Genomic DNA, 11,423 nt, shown 5'->3' with positions numbered 1-11,423 from the left:
ACAATTTAATCTTTTCCCTTTGTAGTTCATAGGTCAGTCTTACTAAGTACAAAGATATACTTCTTTCTTATTCATAGAGTGCTTTGGGATCCTTGGATGGAAGCTGCTACTGTAAGTGTATAGTACAGGGGTTCTCAAACTGGGAGTCATGAGGTTATTATTACATGGGGGGAGGTGGGGTTGTGAGCTGTCAGCCTCCACCCCAAACCCTGCTTTTCCTACAACATTTATAATGGTGTTAAATATATAAAAATGTGTTATTAATTTATAAGGGGGCTGGGGGGCGGGGGAAGGTCGCACACAGAGGCTTGCTATGGGAAAGGGGTCACCAGTACAAAAGTTTGAGAACCACTGGCATAGTATTTGTTGTTATATTATGTTGTAACAATCTGCCTAGGGTGGATGTGTACTACTGGGTTACCTAGATGAAATCAGAAATGGTCAAATGTGCATCATAAACCCATAGCACTATCAGGTATCAGAAATTCTCCTCTTGCTCAAGTGATAGGGCCTTTGCCTTTGGAGGAAGATTTGAAAACTATTCTGCTGCTGTGAAGATGCAGGTGAGCAGCACAGCGACAACTCTGTTGCCCTACCTGGCCAGAGGTTTATTACATCAAAGTTTCTCAAGTTGTGGTATATGGAACATTTGTTATTGGTCTTTGAAGCATTTACTTGTCATATAATGCAGGATGCTACTCATTTCCAGCTGTTAATTGTACTGAGTCAGCTAACACTCCATTAAATATTGTCCCACTGTTACTGTTCCATGTAACCAATTGCTGTAGTTATCAGAGAGGATGTGAATGATTATAAATAGGAAGGCAGGTGACCCACAAGACAATCTCTGTATTAAAATATGAGGCACAATGGATATTTTGGTGTTTAATTGCATTGCATGTTTATAACTTGAAACTGAGTGTCTGGATCCCTTGTTTGCAAACTGGTTATTGATACACTGTCCAAAAGACAGTGCTGGACGCCACAGAGCACATTCAAAGCCAGGGTCGCTGCCCTGAGGACCTTTCAGCCTCATTAACTTGTAACGAATGCCCAGGAGAGCTTGTCTGTTACTGGGGAGAACGGTACCTGCTGGCTCATTTGATGCTCGGGCTCGATCCCAGGACCCTCCCGCAGCGGCCAGTCCTAGCTCCCCCGCAGCTCTCAGTTCCAGCAGCGGAGCAGCCCCACCGCCAGAGACCCCGGAGCAGGAACTGCCCCGGAAGCCGAGCTGCGACGGAGCCGGGCCCTTGGGGATCCACGTCCACCCCCTCCCCGGGGTCACCCGAGCTCTAGCCCTGTTAGTACCGAGGCGGGGCTGAGCCGCCCAGTGCGCCCCCCCCCCCGCTTTGGGGTGGGCTCGGCTCAGCGCTGGGACTCCAGCTCCGTCCCCACTTTGGGGCTGGCTGGAGCCGCATTTGTCTGCCCTTGGGCCGGACCCTTTTGTCTCCCCGGGCTGGTCCCTCCTTGCTCGGCAGCAGGGCGAGGGCCCCAGGCAGGGCGCAGGGCCCCGGCCAGCCTGCGGAGCCCCAGCCCAGTGGGCGGGCCGGGAGCGTGAGGCAGGGCCAGCGGCAGCTGCTCGGGCCGGGCGCAGGCGCTGCGGCCTGTTCCCCTTCGGGAAGCGGGCTCCGACCCGCGACGCTCCGTCCATGAGCTGCGAGGTGCGTAGCCTGCACCCGGGCCGGCCGGCCGGCGGGTGTTTACACGGCACCGCCATGGGAACGGGGCAGGGACAGCGGCCTGCGTGCGCAGCAGCCCCGCTCCGGGGCAAGGCAGTCGGCCGGAAACGAGCCGCGGCGGGGCTCGCTTCCCGCCCCCTCGGGAGAGCCGCTCTGCCGTGCCGCGGGGCAGCCCCTTCGCTCAGGGCGTGCGCCGGGCTCGGCGGTCGGGTGGCGGCAGGGGGACCACGGGACACTTGGTAACCTGGGCACCCCCCCACGCGCACCGTTCAGTCTGTTGCTGGAGTCACAAGAACACGGGCCTCCTCCTTAAGGGCCCCCCAGTGCAGTAACCAGTTGCAGCCGGGCCTAATTCATCATGGAAGGGCTTGGGGAGCCTGGGCCGCAGTCACTGTAATGAGCTCTCCCGGTTATCGTGCCTGAAACGAGATCCCCGGCCTTGCATGCGATTAAAAATAATAATAATAATAATAATTAATAAATCGTAACGCTTAATCTGCAGTATGCTTCCTCGGATGATGTTGATGCGTTTGGGGGCCCATTTCCTGCGCTAGAAATACCCACTGAGGAGACAGGAGCTGAAGGGTGTGTAATCGGAATGGTGATTTGTTTTTTAACAGGTTGTTGCGCTGTACTTTGCCAGGAGCGCTGAATTGGCAGGTGTTCGCTCTGAGATTATTTCTGTACCGCAACAATTAACCTCTCTACAGCTGTGGGAAGAAATTGTTAAAAGGCATCCAAGGTAGTTTTAGAGCATGCTTCTGGTGCTCCTCAAGTCTGGGGGGTTTTAAACTGTTAACAGAGTTACAAATGTAATATAGTGGAATTAACATGTGTGTGTCAGTTTTTCAGTATAATAAAAATAGTGAAATCTGTTCTACATTTTGCTGCTTGTGATCTTATTTGTTCTACAAATATGTTCAAAAGAGCATTTCACTGATTTTTGCATTAAACTGGCTGGCATTAGTAGCAGCCCCTAAGCTTGCAACTGAAAGGCTATAATTAAATATTAGAGAGGATCTTGCCTAAAATGAAACAAAATTGGGTTTTTGCGGTAGCAGTAGCAAGTAATCAAACTGGAATGTATTTTACCATATAGCCTATTACTGGATTGGTTACTAAAACCTACGGACTTAGGCCACAAAATGATCAGTAGTTTGCAAGTTTTATTCTCTTTATGAAAAGCAAATCAAATTATGTTTTACAGTCGCAAATTGTGCAAAGCTCTTGAAGATGTTACATAACCTACCCTGACTTGGATGGAAAATGAAATTGTGTTTTGCCTTTCTGTCAGCAGTCACCACTGGCTTCTAACCAGGTCACTAACACCTTGATAGTCTTACTTGCCCCGTTGGTACATCTACTTGTTTCTGGGCAATAGTGTTTTCCCTCCATCTGTGCTATACGCTTATGCAATGTATAATTCCTTTCTTATGATTGTTTTTACCTTTTCTAAACAAAGCTTCAGCACTCTCTTCTACTGCATGCATGTTATCTTCCCTATCCACTGTATATAATCTCTTTTTTTATTTTGCTTGAAATAACCAGCTCAATTCCTATCTTTAGAAATTGTAGTGGTTTGGTTCACCACTGGCCCTTGCCCATGAAAAGATAATCATCAAGTCCAAGGGTATACAGTTGTTTGTTGTGATTTTTTTTTTTTAAAGAAAACAGTACAAATGCAGATGCATAAGTTGTAATCTTACTGACTTCAGCTTCCTTGTGCTATGCACCAGTCAGTTGTTCACATTTAACTGAGAATTCATGCAAACACTTTACTTAAATGTATTTATGCTACTGCTAATCCTCCTCAGACTTGCTGCCATTCAGGATCAAGTGGTCTTTGCTGTTCGCCAGGAATACGTGCTTCTTGGTGATCAGCTTCTGGTCCTGCAGTCAGGTGACGAGGTTGCTATTATCCCACCTATCAGCGGGGGCTAACTCCAGGCAAAGACGCTTGGGTATGTATAGCTTCTTTTTGTAAATGGCCTCTGGGGGTTGATCATGCATTGAAACATTGCTGGAATTCTCTTTTTAGTTTTCCCCTCTGTTTAGGGTCTAGTGATTTGTGGATGACTTTCCCCTTCTACTGGAACTCTGTGAGTGGGTGTAACGTGCATCCCCTGCAGTAGACAGCTGTGATGTTGACACTAAGATGTAAGTTGGTGCAGGAATAAATGATTAATGTATTTGCAATGGATTGGAAAAAGCTTTCAAAATACTTTGGGCTAGATTCACACAGGGAGTTGGTTGCCTAGACAAATCACTGGGATTTGCAAAACCTGAGTTTGGCATTCAGGCTTCCCGGACAATGAGTGACAGGAAATAGGCAGCTAAAAGTGGGATTCACAAAAGCCAGCACACTAGGCAGGGAGTGGCATGAACTAGCCAATAGGCGATGCCAAGGAAAAGAATGTGTCCTAAGCCCGACCCCTCTTAAGGAGTTGGGTGCCTCCTTCTGCTTGGGATTCTCAGCTGTGAACCCTCTCTGAGTTAGGCACCAAAGGTGGTGGTGAAGGACCATCTCCCCCATAACTTTTGGCCCAGTAGTGAGGGTACATCCCTGGGATGTGGAAGACCCCTGGTTCAAGTTGCCACTCTGCCTGAGAGGGGAGAAAGGATTTGAACAGGGATCTGCCACCTCTCAGGTGAGGGCCCTAACCATTGAACTATGGGATGTTTTTGATATAGGTCTCCCTCAGTCTTTTGTGTTAGTATTGGAGCAGGAGGACTGGATCCTGTGTCCCCTACATCACAGATGAGTGCTCTAACCACCAGGCTATAGAGTCATTCACTCTCTCTCTGGCCCACTGACTAACTCATTATTTATCCACAATGGAACAGCTTTAATGGGAGAGACTAAGAGAGGCCCATATCAGACTATCCCATAGCCTAGTAGCTACAGCACTCACTGGAGAGGTGACCGATTCCTCTTCAAATCCCTTCTTCCCTCAGGTAGACGGTGCTCTACATCCCAGTTGAGTACCCTAATCACTGGCCACAAGTTAGGAGGGAGGTCCACCACACCACCCCCTGCTTTGTGTGGCGTTAACCATGGTCAGAGCATACCTACGGGATTATCCCCACAAATGAGTTAGGAGGAGGAATGCCTATCTTCCATTGCTTTGTGCATCATACTGGGGCTTAGGTGTCCAGCTACCTAGAGTGAGGCAATAGTGTACATGCTCAGAAGCCAAAAAATAGGCTCCCTGGAAACTTTAAATGCAAACACTTAGGTGCTACGGAAGGTTGGGTACCTTTGGGGTTTGGCAGCAGCTAAGCAGGAGTTTTGTGAAGACTAGTGGTGCCTAAGTCCCTTTGCTAATGTGGCCCTTTAATTGTTGTATTTTTTAAGATCTTTTCATGCTTTTATAGTTGTTGGCTTTCAGTAGAGGTGCCAATCCTCGTGGTTGGCTAATATCACACTGAAAAGAAACCTTTTTTACTTTGACTTTTTAAAATTAAGATGCTAGAGAGATGATTTAAAGCAATTTTGAAATATAAAATTATCATTTTCCTCTTTTTCTGCTAAAAGAACCTCTCTCCTTTCAGACTAACAAATGTATTTGGGCATAAGCTTTTGTGGGCTACAACCCACTTCATCAGATGCATGGAGTGGAAAATACAGGAGCAGGTATAAAATACATGAAAAATGTGAGTTGCCTTGCCAAGTGTGAGGTCAGTCTAATGAGACAATTCAATTGACAGCAGGATGCCAAGGGAGGAAAAATAACTTTTGAAGTGGAAATGCATGTCCCATTTCAGACAGTTGACAAGAAGGTGTGAGTAACAGTAGGGGGAAATTAGTATTGGGGAAATTAGGTTTAGGTTTTGTAATGACCCAGCCACTCCCAGTCTTTATTCAGGCCTAATCTGATGGTGCTCCCCTGGAGCAAATCAATCATTTGGATCAGTGCCCTAGTTTTTATTGTAATAAGATTCCTTGCCTTCTTCTAACTCCAGACAGTTTATAATTTGACATTCTTACTGTAGCCAGTCATACAATAGGACATGCTAGCACAAGGGGCTCTGCTAGCTGATCCCACTGCAGACAGGGCTCTAGAATTGGTATATTAAAACAAGGAGAGCCCCTGTACCTCTAGAAATTGCCAACAAGAAGTGCAATTAGTGTTCTCCCAGCAAAGGGGCTAAGAACTGATTCGGCATAGAGACTGACCTACTTTTTCATCTCTACTGGTGAGCCGTACAGCTGAAGCATGTTAGTGGGTGCCATACAATTGCTGGATAAATTCTGGCCCCACAGGTGTTTAAAAAACAGCTTCCAAATGGCCAATGTAACTAGAAAAGTAACTCATTAAATCTTTGACTTTTGTAGCTTTCTGTTTCCTTCCAGAAAAGCCATGAATGAAAGTGAAGATGAGCCCAAAGATTTCATCAAACTGAACTGTGAAAAACTCTCTGCAGATGAAGTGTCAGAGCTGGTGATTTCTCCATGCTGCGGGGCTGTCTCTCTGTTCATAGGTGAGTTTAAGGCTCCTAAAATAAATCCATGGATGTGTATATCTATCAGTAAGTAGAGCACAGGTCACCTCATAAGTTCAACCTCATGCTTCTGAGGCTACTTAAAAAATAAGTCTCTGGGACAAACCAATAATGTTTAGCAAATTATGTATTAAACATTTCGAGCAAGATCATGGCCAGTCCTCATGCAATAAGGAATGAGGTCCTAAGGAGCCTCCTTACTGGTGTGGTCAGCCTAGAATTGTAGCCCCTATATTTGGGGGAGCACAGGGACTGCTAGTTGCTCCCCTGGAGCAACTTACCCAAAAGGAGATGGGGAATAGATAGAACTATGGTTCTGTAAACTCCATGTGCTGATCACCAGGGCTGTCCCTTCACCACGCTCCAGAGTAGGGCTGGGGTTAAATGCCACAGTGTAGCTTATATGCAACTTACCTCTTCATAAAATAGTATCTGAAGAGATGAGACTTAATTCTAGCCTTGTGGTTAATATATCAGGACCTACATTTTCAGAACCCTTTGTGCTCAGAGGTGAGTACCATTGTGTACCTAAATTCCATACAGTTATTCGTGTTGTATGAGCAATTGCAGTGAGAACAGGCACAACTTTCTAAACATATAGGGCCAGATCTGTGCTAGTGAAGATGTTGCCATCTTGGTAACTCTAGCATGTAAAATCTGTGGGTTAAATTCTGTCCTTTTATACATGAAGAATTGCTAAAGTACTAACAAAACGGTCACTTCCAGCTCATTGCAGTGAGCTGGTTAAACCTTTTCTAGAATGAGAAATAAGTAATTTGGACATTCTTAGATCATATGCTCTTTGGGACAGGGAGTATATTTTTGTTCTAGCACAACGGGGTCCTGACCCAGGACTGGAGCTCCCAGGTACTCTTGCAATAGAAATAAATAACATTTGTTTTTAGTAATTCATTTATTTTTAGGTACTACAAGGAATAACTTTGAAGGGAAAAAGGTGATTCACTTAGAATATGAAGCATACTCATCAATGGCAGAAGCTGAAATAAAGAAAATCTGTAGAGATGTTAGACAGAAATGGCCTTCCATCAAACATATAGCAGTGCACCATAGACTTGGGTATGTATGGCCAAGATGTGTCTGTCTAAAGGTCAGTATGTTTGTACTTGCATATGGTGTGGGCAGGAACCTGCATATTCTCTGCTGCGAAACCTGCCCCTGACTCCACCCCTTACTGAAAAATCGTGTTGCAGGGCCCGGTCACTTTAAAAAATCCGCTTCCAAAGAAACTTTCAAAACATGAACCAAGTACAAACCAGGGTGGTGATGGCTGCCTGAGTCTGCACGTAGCCTGAAACACACTGAAAATAAAACTAAGATTTATCTGAAGCTGCCACAGTGTTTCCAGTCTCTTGCCCTGGGGTACCACAGAATCCAAGCCCTTCACTACAGAACTTAAGTCAAGTATACAAGGTCTAGAATACCTGGAACATCTTTGAAATAGGAGTTGCCAGGCATGCTCACTGGGAGATCAAGGGCCTTTGCCAAGACTTGCAGATTACCCTTTTGTTGAGTTTAAAATGCAGATCCATTGGAAAGTAATGACATATGAATCTTACCAGGTCAGTCCTGTACTGGGATCTCCTGGAATGAGTGGGTAGATGCAGGTTTTGGTGCTAGTGGAGTCTGATTCAGGATCAGAATCTAATTTTGAGCATATCACAAATGGATGCCTCCCCACCTCTCAGCAAAGATTACCACTGTTCAGTAGTGCTAGGTTATGTCAAACTTCACTTATTTTTACAAAGTGTATTACACTAGATGAAAAATATCCTCATAATTTGAAACAATCTTTACAAATTCAGTTTGGATGCAGAACTGTCCTATTAGCGGGCCAAACTTTCTGCCAGGTTCATGAGGAAATATGTTTGTAAAAGTGTAGGATTTAAACATCTGTTGCTGATTCAAGTTGAGTGGGTTTTGTTTGTTCAGAGTATAAGCTGTTTGAGACAAGGATGCTCATTTACTCTATGTTGCGTACAGTGTCTTGGTAGAATGGGGCCTAGCCATTGTTGAGGACTTTGGACTTAAGATTTACATTGCCTTACCATCTAATGTCTTATTTGTCTTTTCCTAGTTTAGTTCCAGTAACAGAAGCAAGTGTGATTGTAGCAGTCTCCTCTCCACACCGAGTGGCATCTCTTGAGGCTGTGCAGTACTGCATCAATACTTTGAAAGCAACTGTTCCAATTTGGAAAAAGGTGAATTTAAGTATTGTAGCTTACAAAAAGTGCCACCTCTCTGTCTCTGGGGTCTGATAGTTGTATAAGCACTTAAAATTGTCAGCTATCCACTTCTGTGATTTGTATTGCAGAGGGATGTAAGGGACTGGGGTTATGGTTTGAGACAGGACAGGTTCTGGGTTCCAAATGTTCAGTTCTGAGGACTTGGCCTTGAGTATCAGCTTCCAGTATTTTGGATGTTATGAACAATTGAAATATCCTCCTTTCTAAAATGAAGGTTCAATAGTTTAATATGGAATAATGTAGAAGGCAAATGCATTAAAACTTGATCATCACGAGCAGTATATTTGCTGCAGCTTACTTTCTTTCATGAGCTCTGTGCAGGTGGACACTGCACAGAACCCTACTAATCTGAGTGGGGAATCTGCCTAGGCGTAGGTGTTTGCCTTCATGGACCTCATTGCAGAATCAGGGCCTGACACTGTGTGCATCTCAAGACAGTGTCCTCTTTTTCTGTGTCTACCACACACTATGGAAACTGTACTGCAGATTAGCTGACTTTTTGTGTACTGGTTATATTTCTATGTAGCAGACTCCTGAAGCACTTCCCATTTTTTTTTTTTTGTTTGCAGGAGATTTATGAGCAGGAATATTCTTGGAAAGAAAACAAGGAATGCTTTTGGGCAGATGTGGAACAATAACTCCATCTCCAAAGTCACTATTAAAACTAACCCCTTCACTCTACAGTGGGCAACCTGCAGCCCATCAGGGTAATCAGCTGGTGTGCTGTGAGACAGTGTTTACATTGACTTTCCACAGGCATGGCTGCCCTCATCTCCCAGTGGCCGCAGTTTGCTGTTTCTAGCCACTGGGAGCTGTGGCCAGCATGGCCCTGGGGCCCATGCCGTTTCCCGTAGCTCCCATTGGCCAGGAACAGCAAACTACGGCCATTAAGAGCCATGGGCAGCTGTGCCTGCGGACATTCAATGTAAACACTGTCTCAGCCTGCCAGCGGATTACCCTGACAAGCTGCAGGTTGCCCACTGCTGCTCTGCAGTAAATCTAACTAGTAAAAGCATATGCATTATAACAAACACTTCTGTCTAAGACAGAAGGTAATAGATTAAGTTCCCAAATAACTTTCATTTTTTGTAAAATCACCCAGCTGTGTAACTAGCTAGACTGTTTAAAACCATTTCCCCAAAAATTCTTAATTGAAAGGAGTCTAGTTTTATATACTATATGCTGCTTTAATACCTTTATTCTCACCTTGTGGGTTCACTGCCAGCACTGGAGGTCACATTGTGACAATCAGCTTTATGGTTTTTAATCTTAAAAATATCCTTAGTTGGCATTATGACTGCAACGTCAACATAGCGGCTTTAAGATATTTGACACTTAAGTTGATTAAACATTTTTGGTACAAGCAGAGAAAAATATAAATTATACCCAGAGTTACTAATGTGACTTGCCAGTAGCTTTGTTTCATAGAAATATTTTTACTGTGTAGCTGATACTACAGGTTCATCACATTAAGGAAATTTAAAGCTCTTTATTGGACATGATCATACACAACTAATTTGCATTAGCAATAAAACAAACTTAACTGAACCTTAATAGATGTATCGAGGTGACTAGTTTTGAAGCAGCTTTTGCAGCTGTCTTATTCTATGGGTTAAAAAAACCCAATAGTAGTTACAGATTAAAACAGTGTTAAGTCTCTAACTTGAACTTACAAATGCAAAAATATTTATTAGTTAGGAATAAAACTTCTCATCTTAACTAGTTGTTAAGAGGGCATTGTCATCTTGAAACAGTCAATTTTTAAGAAAATAGTTCAGTAGATTTAACAGGAGGAACTAATTAGTTAATGGGGCTACTCACATAAGTAAGGTTACTCACACGTACAACTTGATATTTGTTTATGTATTGTAGTATTGTACAGTAGAGGTCTCAACTGAGATCAGAGCCCCAGTGTGCTCAGCCCTTACAAACCTAGTGAGCGATAGCTTCTGCCCCAGAGAATTTATAATCTTAAATAGAGCAGAGAAGGGGTGGAAAGGAAAAGAAGCACAGGGGTGGAGTGACTTGCCCAAGATTATACAACAGGCCATTACATAACACTTAGGCCCTACTTGTTTCACTGTTTCCTCAGTAGCCCTGGCAACTGCACAAAGCAAAAACAAAGACAATTTTCTCTCTAATCTTTCACTCACAGTAATCTTTGGTGTTAATTTCAACTAGAGTAAGTTTTAAAACAAAATCAAAACCCAAAACTTCAAACAGAAGTGTGATTAAACTGGGTCCTTGTACTGCTTTTTGGTGTACTTCCTACTGATGGCAGTGGGACATCCCTGGGAAGAAGAGAAGCCACTCTTTGCATGTATGCATCTATTATGGGTGTCTAATGTGTATCACTTTGGTCCTTCTATTTAGGTAAGGCAGAATAAGTTATGGACTGAATTTTCCTTGTTTGGCATGTGCGAGTGAAGAACTATGCTTTGCTGTATCGATTGTTCAGTGCTATCAGATCCATGAATAAAGATCACTTCTACAGAGATCAGTATTTGTTGGGAGTTTTTTAAATGCAATTATTATACCCAGTGTTTCAAATTCTTGGCAGTAGTGGCTCCACCTGAATCTGTTTCCAGGGAGAGGCCCCGATTCTGGGATCAAGCAAAAAATGGGTATTACTTACAAAGAGGTTTTGGACTAACGTGCCATCTCATTGGTAGTCTGTGAACCAGTGTAGTGCTTATATGCTAGCATTAAAACAGAAAATGACATTGCAAAGTTATACCTTCTCTGGGCCAAAGGCAACTTATGGAATCTATGGATTTCACTGGTGCTTCTTACCTGATCTGATGGAAGGAGAACAGAGTAATCACTCACATATCCCCATCATATAAGCAGCTGGAGAGAAGACTGCAGATTAAGGGGAATACTACCTTTCCCCCCAGTAACCAGGCATAAGAAAGTGGAGGCATGTTGTGTTAAACTGCTAAGATCACACCATCTTTTTGTGTCTGTCCTTCACAGC

At 44.0% G+C, this 11,423-nt stretch overlaps 1 protein-coding gene and 1 long non-coding RNA gene across 6 annotated transcripts; both read left to right on the top strand.

Moving 5' to 3' along the window:
- The first annotated feature begins 1,749 nt into the window (after window positions 1–1,749).
- On the top strand, window positions 1,750–3,511 carry LOC311521062. Its single transcript, XR_014711766.1, has 3 exons — window positions 1,750–1,918; window positions 2,300–2,421; window positions 3,494–3,511. It is a non-coding gene; the product is annotated as an uncharacterized lncRNA (long non-coding RNA).
- A 4-nt stretch (window positions 3,512–3,515) lies between these two features.
- Window positions 3,516–10,941, top strand: MOCS2 (molybdenum cofactor synthesis 2). 5 transcript variants are annotated; one of them, XM_084629160.1, is made up of 7 exons: window positions 3,614–3,640; window positions 3,718–3,836; window positions 5,232–5,313; window positions 6,034–6,161; window positions 7,106–7,259; window positions 8,278–8,401; window positions 10,820–10,941. In XM_084629160.1, exons 3-7 carry the CDS (start codon window positions 5,240–5,242, stop codon window positions 10,871–10,873), a joined length of 534 nt encoding a protein of 177 aa, XP_084485286.1. In that variant the 5' UTR covers window positions 3,614–3,640; window positions 3,718–3,836; window positions 5,232–5,239; the 3' UTR covers window positions 10,874–10,941. The 5 variants fall into 5 exon arrangements, with proteins under 5 accessions (XP_084485289.1, XP_084485286.1, XP_084485285.1 ...); XM_084629159.1 differs by having other exon boundaries at window positions 9,016–10,941; XM_084629161.1 differs by lacking the exon at window positions 5,232–5,313 and having other exon boundaries at window positions 9,016–10,941.
- Window positions 10,942–11,423: the final 482 nt, after the last annotated feature.

This window comes from Lepidochelys olivacea (assembly GCF_965140295.1).
Source record: "Lepidochelys olivacea isolate rLepOli2 genome assembly, chromosome: 5".
Taxonomy (NCBI): Eukaryota; Metazoa; Chordata; order Testudines; family Cheloniidae; genus Lepidochelys; species Lepidochelys olivacea.
The sequence above is the reverse complement of the archived record's forward strand: the minus strand, read 5'-3'. Positions and strand labels throughout refer to the sequence as shown.